Source organism: Abramis brama (assembly GCF_963993115.1).
Source record: "Abramis brama genome assembly, chromosome: 2".
In the NCBI taxonomy this organism is placed as follows: domain Eukaryota; kingdom Metazoa; phylum Chordata; class Actinopteri; order Cypriniformes; family Leuciscidae; genus Abramis; species Abramis brama.
Window position 1 is genome coordinate 19,860,106 of NC_139964.1, and position 18,459 is coordinate 19,878,564.

General features: G+C 37.0%; 2 protein-coding genes across 3 annotated transcripts in view; both read right to left on the reverse strand.

The window, feature by feature from the left end:
• Positions 1-7,302, reverse strand: part of LOC311077827 (complement C3-like) — a 140,907-nt gene extending 133,605 nt beyond the window's left edge. Inside the window, exons 1-3 of the mRNA XM_084106458.1 lie at positions 7,176-7,302; positions 6,896-7,091; positions 6,644-6,812 (exon numbers count right to left, since the gene is read on the reverse strand). Coding sequence (XP_083962584.1) covers positions 6,644-6,812; positions 6,896-7,091; positions 7,176-7,246 — 436 coding nt within the window. The 5' untranslated portion in view covers positions 7,247-7,302. The remainder of the gene's footprint in view (positions 1-6,643; positions 6,813-6,895; positions 7,092-7,175) is intronic.
• Positions 7,303-10,160: 2,858 nt separating this feature from the next.
• Positions 10,161-18,459, reverse strand: part of LOC311077820 (complement C3-like) — a 55,732-nt gene continuing 47,433 nt past the window's right edge. For both annotated transcript variants that reach the window (XM_084106450.1, XM_084106449.1), the window contains 8 exons: positions 16,580-16,670; positions 16,379-16,468; positions 15,731-15,836; positions 14,448-14,537; positions 14,138-14,224; positions 13,497-13,580; positions 13,212-13,347; positions 10,161-10,815 (listed from right to left, as the gene is read on the reverse strand). In XM_084106450.1, the coding sequence (XP_083962576.1) occupies positions 10,674-10,815; positions 13,212-13,347; positions 13,497-13,580; positions 14,138-14,224; positions 14,448-14,537; positions 15,731-15,836; positions 16,379-16,468; positions 16,580-16,670 (826 nt within the window). In that variant the 3' untranslated portion in view covers positions 10,161-10,673. The remainder of the gene's footprint in view (positions 10,816-13,211; positions 13,348-13,496; positions 13,581-14,137; positions 14,225-14,447; positions 14,538-15,730; positions 15,837-16,378; positions 16,469-16,579; positions 16,671-18,459) is intronic.

Consider the following 18,459-nt stretch of genomic DNA (forward strand, 5'->3'; position numbering starts at 1 on the left):
AATGTCACGCACTGTGCAAAGCAACAATAGAAACCTGCTAATTCACTGGCTTGTCATGTTGCTGAAATAATGTACTAGCAAACCTTATTTAGCATTACACATCGCTAGAATAATTACTTAGATACTGTAACGTTACCATTATATTATCTTGCTAGCTATTTATAACTTATAGAAAGAGTGCAACGTTATGAAGTTACATTACATGTATTGCAAAATACGTAATGATTTGAGAACCAAGTTTGTAGTCAAAGTATTGGCAGGCCATAGTCAATGTAAAGCATATTGTTGATGTTTCGTCCCTACCAGTGAATGTGCGATAACTGTTTATCCGCCGTCATCAGTGGCCCTGCATGTTTACTAGCCTGCGCGTTCACGGCAGGCTCCGCTGTGGGGGAGGAGCTGTGGAGGGAGGGCTGTAGTGCAGCAGAGAGCGAGGGGGAGTGACCTGTAAGCTGTGCTTGTTAGAATTTTCAGGCTAAGTCAACGTTTTCTAAAAGCTCCCTACTGCAGCTTTAATAACACATATGATCAAAGATAAGACTCTATAAGAGCTCAGTGAATCAAACATGGTGATTGCCATCACTGATACACAAACAACATCACATGATTCATTTTCTCTCTGATTTCCTAGCCATAATCAACATGTCTTATAAACACAGAGTTGCGGCAGGCAGAGAAAAACTAATGTCTGAAAGTCAAGGGTCAAGAGCCCAACTAAAGCAGTCACTGATCTCCATCATGGTGACTTCAAATGAAACAATAAATCATCAACATCTAAACCTCTAATTCTCAAACAGAACTGTAGACGTCTGACAGAAATAAAGTCAGTCTGGTTAGTAATAAGTGAAGCTGGTAATGCTGTTTGTGGAGTTGTTTAATCCTCCTCTGCTGAGATCTTCACAGATTTAATGTTTTTTTCTCTTCAGTTGATTTCATCTAAGGCTGTGGCTGAAGTCAGTTGTAGTTCTTGTGTTTCTGCTCGTCTCTTTTTTCTGTTCCTGTTGTTTCTCTAAATGGACATTCCCAGAATTCCCTGTGTGACACTTCACATTTGATGCTATTTCATTTAAATAATTATGTTTCTTCTTGGTTTTTGTTATCAGTTTTATACATTTGGGATTTATATTACATCATATATTGTTTAATGAATGTTTATGGCATTATTTGGAGTCATGTGTGTGTCACCATGATGGTGTTTTGTGTTTGTGTGTATGACACTGTGCACCTTCTAAATATTAACATGTGCCTCAGTTTGTGGAAAACTAATGCTATACTTAAATCATCGTGTGTTTTTCTTTTTTACCACTTGTGTTATTATGATGGTTATCAGTATATTACAAAGCTATAAAGCAGACTTTAATACTTTAGTGAAATTTAATGATTACATTTATCAGTTTATGTAATATAACGGTTGTCCCGTGAAAACTAAAAGGTTCCTACTGTATTTTTTATGGTAAAGTACTGGGAACCACGGCTGATGTTTTTTTTTTACCACACATTTAAATCCTGCTGAATCCTGCTTTTTTTTTTTTTTTTTTTTTTTTCAAAGTAAGGTTGCTACCATATTTTTTACGGTAAAATACTGGCAACCAAACTGACGTTTTTTACTGTAAATTTCACAGGGTTTTTTTTACATTGTGTTTTTTTGCCCGGAAATTTAAATCCCGTAAAACATAAAAGATTGCTACCTTATTTTTTACGGTAAAATACTGGCAACCACAGCTGCCGGTTTTTTACCGTAAATTTCACAGTTTTTTTGGACCAGGGACACAAGTCGGCAGCACAACTTTCAAGCAAAAAAAAACAAACAAAAAAACGGGTTTTTCTTCAAAATTGGTGATTTTGGTTTTTTTGCAGAATCTGTTAGTTGAGATCACGAAGAAGCCTCTCCATGTTTGAGATAGCAGTATTGGTATATTTAAAAACGTACATTTTAAGGTTGAAATCGGCTTGTTTTTCGGAGATTCTAGCACGCAGTAGGGGCGTGTCATTCTCGTTGTGTATTTCCATACTGAATAAGCCGGCTTTTGTTTCTTTTGTTATTGCCCCCGCCCTCCAAGGGAACAGTGTGGCTACTTATGCAGCGCTCTGGCCGGCTCTATCTGATTTCAAAATTCAATGAAGATGGACGCCAATAACATTACGATGTCCAGCAATCGATTTAAATAGTAGGTTACATGGGGTTTAATTTGTCGTTTAATGAGATGTAGCCTAATACATGTTGTCAGTGCCAATACATAGATCCGCCTATGTAATAAACGTGTATCTTAATGGTCCAGTGGTAGAGCTTTCGCCAGCCATGTCAGAGGTTCTGTTTCATGTTGCACGAGTAGGCTACACCGAAGAAAATTCCTAGTCTGTGAAACCTTTCATTGACAATGGCAATAAAATCTATTTTGATTCATTTTTGGATTCATAGCCTACTCATACTGTATATATATATATATTAACATTTATTAATCATCGCTGCTGTTCACCGTAAAGAAAGTCTGGCTGCTGCGTGCAACGTGCATTATGGAGAGGGGCGGGGCAGACCTGACGCCGCTGCGTGTGCACGCCTTTAGCCTGGAGAGAAGAAGATGGAGTTGGTGAAAAGTAAACTTGCTGCAGGTGAATTCACCGTCGCTACTACAGCCTATTTAGATATTTTAAAGTTTATTGTTTCAGTTGTTTGTATTGTTTGTATTATTAAAAGGCGTGAACATTAAAGGTTGGTTTGAATTCCCGTCTGCTGGTCATGATAATAGCCTACGTGTATGAGAAAAAAAACGATACTCTCCTGACCATAGGCGCCGATACCGTGGGTGCTCCGGGGCTCGAGCACCCACGGAAAATACCGAGCACCCACGGAAAATACCGAGCACCCACGTGTGCCAGACTGCCAGTAGGCGCTCTGTCTACATTAATTTAAAATTAATCATTGCAGTCGGTGATATGTGAAGCGTCTGTCACACTGTGATTGGTTATGTCGCAGTCAGTCGAGTAGTATCGCCCATAGATATCTATGGTATCGCCTGCTCCATATCCTATCCACCAATCACAGCGTTTCTCGGATGAAAAGCCTCTTTAGTGACCCTGCTCTGTACGCAGCTGCAGCGCAGTTCTTTTAATTCTGTTCCTTCTGAAGAATTAACCGCAATGGTGAGTTAACAAATCTAATTTTTACTGTGTGGACTTGTGTGACAGAGTCCTGCGCGGGTTCGGGTAGCCTACCCGCAAATTTTGCTCAAACGGGTGCGGGTCGGGTCGGGTCGGACACGGGGGAACCACGGGTCTAAACACGGGTTTAAAACAATCATGTGCAAACGTAAAAATATATGCACATCTTTAGGAACACATCTACAAAAATATGCCGTTGAAATATATGTATTTCAAGTTAAAAAAAAATTTTTTAAATCCACATCAGTTTATTTGTGCCCACGCCCTCCCAGGAGTCTCTAGTAGTATATACTTACATACTTTCACTTTTAAAAAGTCATAATAACCGCGCGCGCGCGCGATCTGCTTGCAGTCGTCGAGATGGATGCTGAGGAGTTGAAGAAAAGAATAGCTAGTGGAGATGGCAAAGTTGTCGACAAAACTGAAGAAAACAATGTTGTGAAAGGCTTTGCTGCATGCATTTTCGTGTTGGATAGCCGCAAATGTGGAACTTTATCGCGGAGGAAGCACGCAGATAACTGTTACTGTGGTAACAAACCAAGCAGTTCTATCGAACAGTATTTTTCAAATTTAACACTGTTAAGTGTCGGCCGCTGTCCATTTCCTAAGGTTCTGAAGTGCAAAAAAATGTTGACTATTTTTTTTTTATTTTTTATTTTTTAAAGGGCGTACACCCATGAGCACCCACGGAGGAAAACATAAATCGGCGCCTATGCTCCTGACTGCTTTGTCGGACAAAAAAAGGCGGATTCGGCGGATTATGATTGGCCAGATCGCCGTCTGTCAAACTCCCCGCGAAGGGTCGATTCTCATTGGCTACCTGCCAATGTGGCAGGTAGATTGACAGTGTTACCCGCCAATTGCAGAATTCACCCGCATTTGGCGTGTGGTCGGGTGTTAATTTCAGGCCCTGTATATATATATATATATATATATACACGAGGCTTTCGGTTCGGTTTTCAGTACGCATTTTCAAACCGAACGGTACTTTATACCATTTTTCCTGCCGACCAAAATTTCGTTATTTCAACATTTATATCACATAGCACATCCTGTTTTTGATTTGAACATTGTCTAGAGTTTATCTTATTTTTTATTCAGTGTACACAAGAGTTGCCTATACAGTTTTATCGGTAGATGCTAAGAGACATTTATTTATATATTACGTTTGCAAACTTTATTTATTTTTTCTTTGATGGCACATTTTCCTGACCTTTCTGCTCCCCCCTGTGCTTTACAGGGGAGCTTTACAGGGGGCATAGCTTATCTAAATGAGATGTAAATGAGCCCTATTGTCACTCCCAGCAGGAGAGAGAGGTGAGAACTGCACAATCTTTAAAGGCCGTTTTCTCCCCTTTGAGCTTTTTTGAGTGCCTACCTTCAAATGGCCACAACTTCTCCAAATAGTATCAGATTTCCATGTGTTACACATCGTTGGAAAGCTTGGAGACTACACTTTCAGAATCTGTGAATAACTCAAAATGCCCCAGAACCGACTTGTGTCCCTACTTTCCGTGATCGGTCACATTTACTGTACACATTTAAAGTATTTACTTAGTTATATGCAACAAAGTTTTGTGCAGCTAATGTTAGAAATACGCAGCAAGATTGTGTTGAACTAACTTGTTTGTTTGTTTTTTGCTGTTATTATGAGTAAGTGCTGTTAAAGTTGACAGACCTTGTTTAAGTTATAGTTTTAAAAAAAGGGAGATGTACTGATACTGATTATTGTAACAGTTAACCAACAGAGTGTTGCATTATGTTGCTTGTAAACGGATGTGGAGCAATAAAGCACTCTTGAGAATGGCAGTCTGTGTGAAGAGTCCAGTCAATACACCCCCCATGTCAAAATGCCCAACTTTACAGCAGAAAAAAATATGTCCACAGCCTGGTACAAAAAGTGGTTTTGGTCTATATAGATAATTTTGCCCTTCATGAGAACTGTGAGGGGGGTGACTGTTTTTATAGCTCATTCGTTTAAATTATTTTAAGCCTTAAAATTCTACAGAATTAAGGGCGTGGCCACTTGAGTGACAGGTGGATTGCCGCTGTTGTCACTGCTAGCCGTTTGTCTGCTGTCTGCTGTCTGTTAGCATCCCGACACCTCAGATAATTCCAGCTGTTGAACTTGCCATCTCTGCCGTGTTTGTGCTTTTTTCGGGATTATTTCATACAATTTAATACACGACAGACATCCTGTAGAATTCAATCAATCAGATCACGACTTCGCAAATCCTGAAGTGTTTCCAGTAAATTGTGCCATCCATGGTCGTCACTGAAGATGAGACTACCATGTTCCTTACCCTTTAGCACACTCAAAAACTGTGTGCTTCCCCATTACCGACTCACACACTTCTTGTTTCTCTAGTTATAATATGTCACAGCACCACTCAGTGGACAACAAAAGCTTTACATTATTTTGTACTTTTCATACAAATATTGTTCACACATTAAAGATTAATTTTCAATACACAGAAGCAGAACATATGTTGTCTTACTTGGCTTCAATGTCGACTGTCAGGCTCTCGTCACCCACATAGAAGAAAGACTTACTGGGTCTTAATTCAATTCCAAATGTTGGCGGCACTATAAACCAATCCAGAGAAAAGACACAAATAAATAAAAACATTATCTTAGATTTTATCACATTTACACAACACACATTTTGTTGACACACATCTTACCATATTCATTGACCTCAAAGTCTGCAGTAAACGTCTTCTGAGGAGTGTGTGTGTACTGAGTGACAACCTTCCAGATCCCAAGACTGAAACAAAAACATTCAAAACACTTTAACAAAATATAATTAAGCATTATATAACAGATCAAATGAATCTTATAACACAGATCACATTTATGAGTATTGTGTAGATACATTAAAGACAAATCATTGAAACATTAAATAAAGTTCACTCAGGTTGAATATCTTCAGTCAGCGTTTCACACACCTGGCAACCTCAGGAATGGCGTAGCTTCCAGACTTCATCCCTTTCACTGGATTTAACTTCTCTGATGAAACTGTGATGCCTTGTGGATTCTTCAGAGACACAGAAATCAGCATTAACACTGTGTGTTTACTGAGATCAGCAGTGCAATGATGCTCATTACAGCTGAAATGTCTCGAGTGTGTGAGTGTGAGTGTGTGTGAGTGAGTGTGTGAGTGTGTGAGTGTGTGTGTGTGTGTGTGTGTGTGTGTGTGTGTGTGTGTGTGTGTGTGTGTGTGTGTAATAACAGTGTGCACTTATAGAAGTGTGTACCATGATCTCCACCGTGACGTCAGTCTGACTGAGTGGTTTCATGTTGGCCGTCAGAGAGAAAATCCTGTATTGAACTGCAAAAAGAGTTCTGATGTTTTTTACTCAGATTCAAACCCTGAATACATGCAGCAGTCAGTTTAACAATAAACATGATTATGTCATGCTTATGTAACATGTTTAAAATTGACTTTGTTGTATTTTTCCCAATTCTTAGCACATAATCGTACCTCTGCTAGCAGGCGTGTAGATGGACTTGTCTGTCTGTACAAATATATATCCAGTCTGGAATGAGACCATGACCACTTTCTCCAGAGTGTGAGATGGAAACTGAGCTTGTAGATACACATACTGCTTCTCCAGAGGATCATCAGAGAACAAGTTCTTATCATCAGGGATCTAGAGAACAGATAATCATCAGCCTAAATTATATCTGATGATAAATTAATCAGAATTAAACATCACTGTTATGTAGCTCTCACCTTTATATCTGTAAGGATCTGGTAATTGTTTTCTGCAGTCAGTGTCACTGTTTTGGACAGTATCTCCCTGTCTTTCTTTGGGTATTTTTTCACTGTGATCTTTACATCAAAAGATCCTCCAGTGTAATCCTGAGCCTCCACAAACACGTTCTCTGAGGAACCCACTCTCAGCAAATTAGGAGCTGACAGAACAAACCTGAGGAGATCAAATCACAGCGTTTCAAATCTTAAAAACTGATTATTAGTAACTCTATGAGCAAACGGTGTGTTTAATACTCACAGCGGGTCACACAGTGTGAGGAGGGGTGAGGAGAGAAGAACAACAGTCAGACACAGCAGCTTCACCTCCATCGTGTCTGTGTGTGTGTGTGTGTGTGTGTGTGTGTGTGTGTGTGTGTGTCTCTTTCTGTGTGAAACTGAAAAAAAACAAAACAAAAAAAAAAACATGAAATTTAAACAATCTCCTCTTCCTTCCTTCCCTAAAAAAGGTACAAAAGCCGTCGCTGTGTCGCCTTTTCAAAAGGTACACGTTTGTACCTAAAGAGTACATATTAGTCCCTCAAAGGTACATATTAGCAGAGGTGGGTAATCCAGGGGCCAAAGAGTAAAAGTCCTTCCATATGTTTATTCCACCCATAAACTCAGCAGCTGATTTCACTAATTAGTTCACTCTCCTGTCTGAATTAGCAAATCCAGGTGATTGGAATAAAATACTGAGGAGGACTTTTACTTTCTGAACCTGGACTTTACACCTCTGCATACCAATGCCAATGGTTTAGTCCTATTGTTATTAATCACTTCAGTTCAGTCAGCGGAGGACCCAATAAATTCGCAAGTCACATCCTAGCTAGTGAATAGAACCAATCAGAGTTCAGGCTGATCCGAGAACAGCTGAAGTTAGAAGTAAGCAGTGGAAGTGAGACTGACTGAAAATGTCGGGGGAAAAATGTGGGTAGGCCTACGTCATTAAAAGAAGGAGTGGGGAGAAGAAAAAAGAAAAGAGGGAGAGGAAGGCCAGGAGAACTGCTAAATCAGTCTATCAAAACAAGACATTTAACAAGACAGGTTAGTGCACTGTATGGATGTCAGTGTGATGGGATGTCGTGCCCTGATCATTTCGCTGCCAGATTTACTTTCACAGGAATAGGACACTTAACAGTGGCGCGGGGGGTTACACGATACGACCGAAAACACTTTCACTTTCACTATTAAAGGGGCAGTACCTTCACAATGTCCTAGTGACAGTCTACAAGATTACCACCACAATTAAAATGTTACAAATGAATTACAAGTGACTAAAATGATCAACCACAGTAACACATTGCACATTTAGCATGCTGTCAAAGCTAAAAGTTACTCAAGGTATTTTGCATTTACGAATAGAATAAAAAGAGAAAAATGATGTGATGTTACATTATTCACAAACGTGCACATGAAGAAGACATAATTGGCAAAAGTATGGAGATTTAACTACACATACACTGTTGTGATGTCATTTCTTAATCATTTACTCTGTAATAGTAAAGTCTGTAATAATTTCAGAGTCTTTATCAAAACCTAAATTGAAGCCTTTTTTCATAACAGGAAACATTCACAATTGTTTAAAATAGCGGTGATATCAACTAAACTGGTTAAGTTGTGAAATGAGCAACCCTCACAGTCAACAATTTGATCTCACCATGAACTCTCAGATACTCGTGATGTGTTCACAGTTTGATCTCACAGGGAGCTAAAAGTGTAACCTCACAGCCACAGCACACTTCTGTGTGCTCATACTATAGTCACAATGTGAGATGTACCCAGCATGCATTGCAGCATGAAGCTTTTGATCATCACCATTCTAGAGATTCATTCGCTGATTCTTGATGTCTCTTTGTGTCTGAAGGCTACAGTAGATGAAATGTGTCTTATTATGCATTCAAAATTCTTTACAAATGATTATGACATTCCTGGATCTCATTCTGTGTATAATCAAAAATATAAAAATTAATAACACCTCACAAACACTGGATACTGAATGTGTTGTCTTTTGGCTTTTCCTGCCATAACAAATGTGTCTTACAAACACAGGTACAGCAGCCAGAGAAAATGTGTGTCTAAAAGTCAAGGGTCACAAACTAAAGCAAACACTCCATGACGAAATAATAGAACATCAACATCTAAACCTCTATTAATTCTCAATAAGAATTTCTGTAGACGTCTGACAGAAATAAAGTCAGTCTGGTTAGTAATAAGTGAAGCTGGTAATGCTGTTTGTGGAGTTGTTTAATCCTTCTCTGCTGAGATCTTCACAGATCTGTTAGAGTTTAATGTTCTGTTGGGATTTAAAGGGTTTCTGTTGAGTTTTGTGGGTCACCATTGTGGTGAAGAGTAGAGCCTGAGCTTCAGTCCAGGAGAAGATCTACAAACCTTGATGAGATGCTGCATGTTGCTTTATTTAAAAAGCAGTTACTGTATTGCAGTGATGTCTATTTACTACTGTAAGTTATTATTTTATTTTTTTTTATTGTAAACTAATAAACTAGTTTTCTTTAGTTTATTCAGTTGCGTTTCAGACATGCACTAAGTATTTGCTGTTTAAAAAACACAAATAAATGCAGAGTCTATTATTTTCTGAACACTCTTTATGTCTTTGTATTAGCAACTTTGAGTAAAACATTCTTGAGAAATTTATAGCAATCAGTTTCCTCAAGTTTTCTAACACTACTCAACTAATTACATTTTACAGTGTAAATATATTCACATATTTTTCAATATATGAAAAGCGGCAATTTCTTAATTATTCAATATATTGTAATATATTAACGCAATCTATTATTTCATATATTTTTGAACATATTTAAGCCATTTAATATATATGGAAATATATGTTCTTTCAGTAAGGGTATGAGTTATTATTTGGCTATGATTGTGCCAGTGGCTCATGTCTGTAGTCCAGATCTGGGTCATCATGCATTTCTGTATGTGCGCTGAGAGAAACTGGCCTGTCATCAATTTCTATCTGCATAGACGATTGTGAAGCACTTTTGTCCAACTTAAATTTCTGAATGTATCTCTGTACAACCAAGGGCAATAAGAAAAACTCAATACGCCAGATGATCAAAATGCCCCTTCTGTGTGATGTGTTATTTTCCTTTTCTAAACCAGTTTCCAGACCTGAACATCTCCACACAGCAGTGCTTGTGAGGTTTTGCTTCTTGAGTGCTCTAGAAAGGAGTAATTTACTCATTGCTATACAGATGTGAGGCATCACTGCATCCCAATACATCTTCAATATCTTTTATTGTCCACATCAACTCCTGTCAGAAAGCACATGTCAGGAATAATCATCCGGACCATTTAAATTTCAGTGATTCTGCTTGTTAACATCAGGTGTCTTCAGTAATGTCATCATTACTTAATTAATCTCTTAATTATCTAATTTACTTTAACACTGCTTCAGTGTTACTTATAACACTCTGAGAGTGTGGATTATATAAACACTGAGCAGATTTTGCTTTAAAGTATCTTATGATTATTAAAATGAGATACACATTTAAAATATCACACAAAACAAATTATAATGTTGGATTTGTGATTCAGATTGGAAAAAGTAATTAAAATATTCTTGCAAGGCACTGTATATTACACCATGATAATCAGCAGTCTAAAATGAACATTTTCAAATTTCATTACCTTTCATTTATTTATTTGACATAATTACAAAGTATTTTAGCTCATATTTATTGAGAGTATGTAAGAGATGATGTTTAATTTCCTGTAATCAACAAATGTATAATTATGGATCACATCCATCTCTCAGGAGTTTATCCTGGAGCTCAGAGATGCCGATGTACTGATCCCTGTATTGTGGAGTTTGACTTTCCTCTCTTGTCGGCCAGTATTCAACCCAGGTGTGCTCTTCAAAGATGTAGTGCAGACTAAAACAACAGAATAAAATTACAGACTTAACTACACTGTATACATTTACGAAGCACATGCAACCTTTCAATGTACAATATGGATTTCCACAGTGATAAAGGAAGAATTCTTTCTATTCGTGTTGTTTTTATACATTTTTGACAATCATTTAATACACATTCTGTTTCACCTGAACAAAACATTTTAATAACAGGTCAAAATACATGATATAGAGATATTACTGTCTAATGGAGTCTTCTCAGTTGTATGGTTTTTCTTGTCACAAATAGATTCCAGTATAATGCTTACATCGTGCTGTCTTTGTTTTGGCAGGCAAAAGTTTTTCATATATTCGTATTTTACAAACAAAATAGCTTTTTTTGTCTTGTATTAATTTTTTTTACTTATGCCAATGTTTATTTTCTAAGAATTAGCCTACTGCCTTATAATCAGATTTTTCCCCCCTTTAACATTTTACCTGCCACCAGGTAAATCTGAACATTTAATATATCAAAATAACAGAGCCTGCTTTATTTATAAAAAAAAAAAAAATTGCTTCTTGCATTCTGTTTTTTGTCCCGTTCTTCGTGATCCCATGTTTCAAACTTTAGTTAGTGTGTAATGTTGTTGTTAGAGTATAAATAATATCTGTAAAATTATAAAGCTCAAAGTTCAATGCCAAGCAAGATATTTTATTTAACAGAAGTCGCCTACAAAAAACGTCCGGTTTGAACTACATGCCTCTACTTCCTTCTTTAATGACGTCACTAGAACCGTGTTTTGACTAACCTCCGCCCACAGGAACACAGGCGTATTGATGGCGAACGACAGACGTGGTTGATGTTTATCTATAATCGGATACCGCAAAAGTTTAATTCGAAGTTGTTAGTTTGCTCTGTCCATTTCACCACGGACTGTTTTTCTAACCTGGGATAATATCAAGCAGACTTCTCTCAGCGTTTCATACTGACGAAGGGGACAATTTCAACTACATTCCAGCAAGCGGTAAGTAGTGATTTACTATGGAAGTAGCGATCAACTTCACATCATTTATCTTAGTAGGATGCAAATAATCTTACTTAAACTGTGATTAATATACAGAAAGCGATCAAAGAACAATCCCTTTCCAATCGCCCAAGCTGTCAATAACACAGCGCGAGTTTATCTGGACACTTGCCAAAACTCGTTATGAAATCAATGACGCTGTTACACTGCACAACGAATCTCTTACTGTATTTATATACCTCATGTTTGCATTGGTGAAATCATTAGTGAGAGTGCAGAAACTGCGTTGCAATGATAAGATCTTTTTTCACGTGATCAACAGACTGTCATCTGCTCAATGCTCATCACTGCAACCTTTTATGTGATTGAAATAGATCTAAATACTTAAAGAAACTTCTCACGATTCGTTAATCCCGATAGCTGTAATAGTAAAAACGTATAATAGCTGTAATAGCAAAAGTTTTCCAGATAGTTCCACATGTAATGCCAGATATTTCATATGCAAGCATGTCAGCCAATCACAGCAGTGGGCGTTTACATTGAAGTCTCACAGCAGACACGCCCCTTCAAACAGAGCGTTCAAATCAGGTGATGAAATCAGGCTAGGAAATATGCCTTTTATTTCTAAATTATAAAAAATTTTGATCTAAAAAACATACTAACATTATAAGGGCAACCCAGGAAACATTATAAAATAATAAAATTATCCATGGAATGGGACCTTTAATCAACACTTGGATGTGGGATAGTTTATAAAAAAAGCAACATTTTGAACAAAAATCTGATAAAATCACATGTTTGAAGACTTGAAGATCTCGTCCAGATCGGATTCAGAATGATGATCAAAACACAGATGGAGTTGATCGAGTCCATTAACACCGCCAAAGCTTCACAGTCGCTTCCTCTTCATGGGTCGACATTTCATTCAGTAACGTTAGGCAGTTTTGATTTATATGCTGTTTAATGATCACGTTATTTTACGTGCGCAAGCAATGCTTCTATCGCTTGATCAGGAGATTCTGTAGTTTTCCAGAAGATGTGTAATAGCGCTCCCTACCGTATAACAGTGAAAACATGCATTACCAGAAATTTTCGGAAAAATCTGTCAATGGCGGGGAAAGAGTTAATCACTGGACAGTTACACCACCTACACATTTTTGACTATAAACCCCACATAAACTCAAGTTCATCACAGATGATTTGTATTCAAATAATTTAGTATTTGTTTTTACTTTTCCCCCCAAGTGTATTCAAGTCTATTTTAGGTTATTTAAAATGCATTTTGAGAAAAAAAAATTAAATAAATAAATAAAACTATCCCATCATTGAGCCATGAACAACCTTGTAAAGACTTTAAATACATAAAGTTCAGGCAAATCCTGTTATTCACAGACACAGAGTGGACACTTACGTTCCTCCGGGCCTTGGCAGGTCTTCGGATTTGCCTATGATGAGGTACGACTTGCCTTGTTTCAATCCTAAACTCTCTCTGCAACCGGGACGACCCAAAAATGGTCTGACTTTCCCCTCAACATCCTCATCAGTGCCTACAGGACAGAACAGTGTTTAGGACACACTTTCTCTGCAATTTAAATTAGCCTCATGCTGAATATCTGAGAGAAAAAAAATGCATTAAACAAGAATCAGACACATTTCATATGCAGTTCATGAGCATGGAGAGAACGTTGAACCGTACCTTCTCTCAGCACCTGCTCCACCTTCAAGTGATAGATGTCAGAGTCATGTGCCAGATCCATCTTATCCACTTTCACTTTATAAACTGTCAAACATAAGTGTAATATTGTTATTGGCATAATAACTGATTAGATTGTATTTCAGTGGCAGAAGTCGAACGTTCAAGAACTCCATGTGATCAGACGGCTCACTGACTGAATGATTCTGTTCTTGAGTTAAAAGCACAGTGGAAGGGAAGATTTACAGTGATTTAAAAGTGAAATTTGGGTTTGTTCCTCTCACAAAGCTTTCATTTGGTTTCAGGCGATATGGAAAACGTGTAAAGTAAAAGTCAACTTATCCATTTTTCACTGTGTTTGCCATTTTTGGAGCTTAACAGACATGCTCTGTGTCACTATGAAAAGTGAACATGTCACATCTGTGTTTTGCTTTTTTAGCATTTTGTCTGATTTATATTTTTGGTAGTGCTCTCGATTTTTTGGATACACAAGCTTCATTCAGTTGTTCACTATAAGAGCAGCGTGTGTTTTCTTTTTGTGTTCAACTGAAAAACTAGAACAATATGGGGGGGGGGGGGTTGTAAATAATGAATCCTGATTAAAGTATGACAGTGAATTAACACAGAGAACTGAATGCATTTACCATAACTCATGCCAAATCCACAGGCATTATTCATACGTTCATACTCTTGTTCTTTTGGTATGTTTTTCTTCTGGTAAGAGCAGTTTTCTGTGTTCAGAGGAGTTCATGTTTATACACACATATACACTTGTAATCACACACATGCTCACAAATTGTTTGTTTCCTCATTTGTATACAAGAATACGGTAATAATAATAAAAAAAATCATAATTTAATATTTAAAATTACACTGCAGTTAACCAAAAAACAACAACAACTACAACACTTCTGGATATGGTCACTTTATACTATTATGTGTGTGTGATAATACCTTCTGCACACTTGCACATATCTCCCTTACACAGTCTGTATATAGCGCCATCTGCCCTTTCAGGGTGGTAGAACTTTGTACAGCGTGCATCTGAAACAAACACACACAGGTTTAATAAGTAATAAGTGAAGCTGGTAATGCTATTTTTTGGAGTTGTTTAATCCTCTTCTGCTGAGATCTTCAGAGATTTCATGTCTTCTGTGGCTGAAGTCAGTTGTAGTTCTTGTGTTTCACTTTTTCTGTTCTTGTTAATCGTCTGTCCTTCAGTGATTCTGCTTGTTAACCTCAGATGTTCATCACTAATGCTCAATCATCACTTAATTAATCACTGAATTATATCATTAACTTCAACACTGCTTCAGTATTACTCCAACACTTGTGTGTTTAAAAAAAAAAACAGGGTGAAGCGTAATTTAACGGTAATAAACTGTAAATTAATTTATGGCATAAAACTGTAGAAAAACAGCATTTTCAGTGCACTCAAATCACTATAAATTAGTAAAAAAATGTTTGAAACAATCGGTTTCCCAAATGATACGAGTTACCTTCCAAGGAATCTTTACGGTAACATACTGTTAAAAAGGAGAGCTGTAAATTAACGGTAAAGGCCTCTAAATAAGAGTACATTGCTGGCCACCACATCTGCCAGCAGATAACCATTATTTTACAGAGCAATTTTTTAACACTTGTTCATAATATTATATAACAATTCTTCAGTCATTCATTACTAAGTCACAACTGCATTTCTGAGTGCTCCTTTGATTATCTGTTCCATGGTTTTGGCCCTGTTGAGTGTTTTTGACTATAATCTTGAATAACCTCTGAGTTCCTTGTTGTTTGGGGTGGCTCTAAGGAAATGTTGCTATATGGCAACGCTGTACCACAATGGAAAACGGTCAAAAAAGTAATTTTTCTATAAAATTATGATTTTCTTTGCTATTTACATGCATATTTCTTTTGGAAATTGATAGATTTATATACTTGGAACTCAAACCAAACCATGCAAACCAAAAATAAGTAGATCCCTATTATTTAATCCCTACCATTCCCTATCATTTGGTTATCTCATCCACACTCTCATCACATGGAAGAGCTAGCTCTGCACTCTTCCTGTCGCCCTTTTCAACAGTCTTCAGTGTGAGGGACAGTGGAGAAAAGAGTTTTGGAGGAACATTCAAATGTTAATACTTAATGGCACTGAATTAACATGTTAATTTGAGAGCTTCAGTTTAATTGTTTTATAGATAAGAGAAATAGTGTGTGTACGTGCAGCAACAGCTCACCTGGTGAGTAATATTCATATATTGTGACGGCAGCAGGTTGAAGCAGACCGACATTAAACATCTTTTGCATTCTGAAGGCAAGTCTTTCTGTCACTTTATGAGAAACCTAATGAGACAAAAAAATTAAAGCAAATTTACATGATATTAAATATCAAATTGTACAATGGAAACTACCCACATTAACATTTGCACAAGCGACAACTAATAACTAAAAACTAATATTGTGGGTCAAATTTAAAACAATTTTTGTAGTCAAAATTATTTGCATTTGAATTGTGATTGGTGTTTCTTTCTTGCATTCATTTAACAAAGTACAGCTGCAATTACACTACAAAGACAGTATTCTACTTTGCATAGCTGATAGAAAAAATATACATGTAAACATAATTTAGATCTATATATTCAAGTATCATGTGAAATATGATTCTGATAAGCAGTCTGTAATGTACCAAAGTTACGTGGAACCACATGCCCTTACAGATAATGAGCATCTTGGAACAATAGCCAAACCGAATCTAGAATTCAACAATACTGTGATATTAAGCAAAACAATATCACAGACTTGAAAATAAATTTGGTTTCATGATAAAATAAATTTTAAAAAATCAGTTTTTGACATCATCGGGCAACAGAAGTTGTTTGAAATACCTTATCCAAGTAGAGGATGAGGGATCCTCGCTCTGACAGCACTTTATTCTTTTCATATTTCTGAATGTATCTCTCCTTCCCCGTGGACAACTGAGGGCAAGAACATGAGAAAAATAACTAATGCATCACATGATGACCAACATGTTTTATGGCCTATCTGCAGATGTGAGGCAATTCTGCATCAGTTTATCATCATAATACCTCTTTAAGATCATTTTCTTCAACATCAAATCCTGTCGGTATGCCAATGTCCAGAATAGTCATAGTGGCATCAGTTTTATCATTTTTGTAGCTGTAAAGATGGAGATAAAGTGCGGGTTTTATTAACAGGTTTCGTAAGTCTTCAGTTTTCCTCCATCAACTAATTCTGTGTTTAAGGCTGCTTTCACACTAGAGCTTTACATGCAAACCTGAGTCCGTTTGATGTCAGATTTCTTATATTGTAGTATAATGTAGAGCTGCTTGTCTCTGAAGATTCCCCGAATTTGGAAATCCAAAAAACGTTTAAACCCAACTAAGGTTAAAAATTTAATTGATGTTCAACAAATAAAAAACAGCTATAATACAGATGAGCAAATACTAAAGCTTGGGTTGCTGAATATTCGATCGCTTACTTCAAAAGCACCCATTTTTAATGATATGATTTCAGATAATAACCTAGATGTGCTGTGTTTGACAGAAACCTGGCTAAAACCAAACGATTACATTACTTTAAATGAGTCCACCCCGCAAGATTACTGTTATAAACATGAGCCTCGTTGCTGTAATTTATAGTATTATTTTCAAAACCACTAAGAAATCAAGTTTTAAATATAATTATTTTGAAGTGTTAGTGCTTAATGTAAAAATATATAGTATAAATGATAAATCACGTTTGAGATTTGTGCTGGCTACTGTATACAGGCCACCAGGGCAGACTGTATCAAAGAATTTGCGGACTTTCTATCAGAATTAATATTGACTGCAGATAAAGTACTAATTGTTGGTGATTTTAATATACACATTGATAATGAAAAAGATGCATTGGGTTTGGCATTTAAAGACATTGTAAACTCAATTGGAGTTAGACAACACGTGTCAGGACCTACACATCGTCATAATCATATCTAGATCTAATATTATCATATGGAATAGATGTTGATGCCGTTGAAATTCTGCAGCAGAGCGATGACATCTCAGATCATTATCTAGTCTCGTGTAAATTACATTTAGCCAAGGCTGCAAAGCCGACTCCGTGTTTCAAATATGTTAGACCTATCACTTCTGCCACTAAAGATTGCTTTATTAATAATCTTCCTGATCAGTTTCATCATCTCAGCATCCCGGATAGCTTAGAGGAACTTGATATTGCGACAGAAACATTTAACTCTCTCTTTTAACATTTAACATCGCTTAAAGAAGATAGAAAATAGTCCAACGCCGTGGTACAACGAGCACACTCGGGCCCTTAAGAGAGCAGCCAGAAAAATGGAGCGCAACTGGACGAAAACAAAACTAGAGGTATTTCGCATTTCATGGAAGGAGAGCTCGATTGCTTACAGAGAGGCTCTAAAAGCTGCTAGATCTGCTTATTTTTCAACCCTATTAGAAGAAAATAAACATAATCCTAGGTATTTATTTGAAACAGTGGCTAAACTAACGAAAAAGAAAGCTTCAAACACAGAAGTTTCCAAGCAGCACAGCGGTAATGACTTTATGAACTTCTTCACTTATAAGATTGATAATATCAGGGACAAAATTATACTGTAACTATGCAACCGTCTACTACAGTATCGCATCAGGCAGTGCATTGTAGTCTCCCTGAGGAAAAATTTGATTCATTCGTTGCTATAGGAGAGGAAGAATTTACTACACTCGTTAAATCATCTAAATCTACAACATGTATGTTAGACCCTATACCGACTAAGCTACTGAAAGAGATGCTTCCAGAGGTCATAGATCCTCTTCTTACTATCATTAATTCATCTTTGTCTCTAGGATATGTACCAAAAACCTTTAAACTGGCTATGATTAAACCGCTTGTTAAAAAACGCAACTTGATCCTACAGAATTAGTCAATTACAGGCCGATCTCGAATCTAC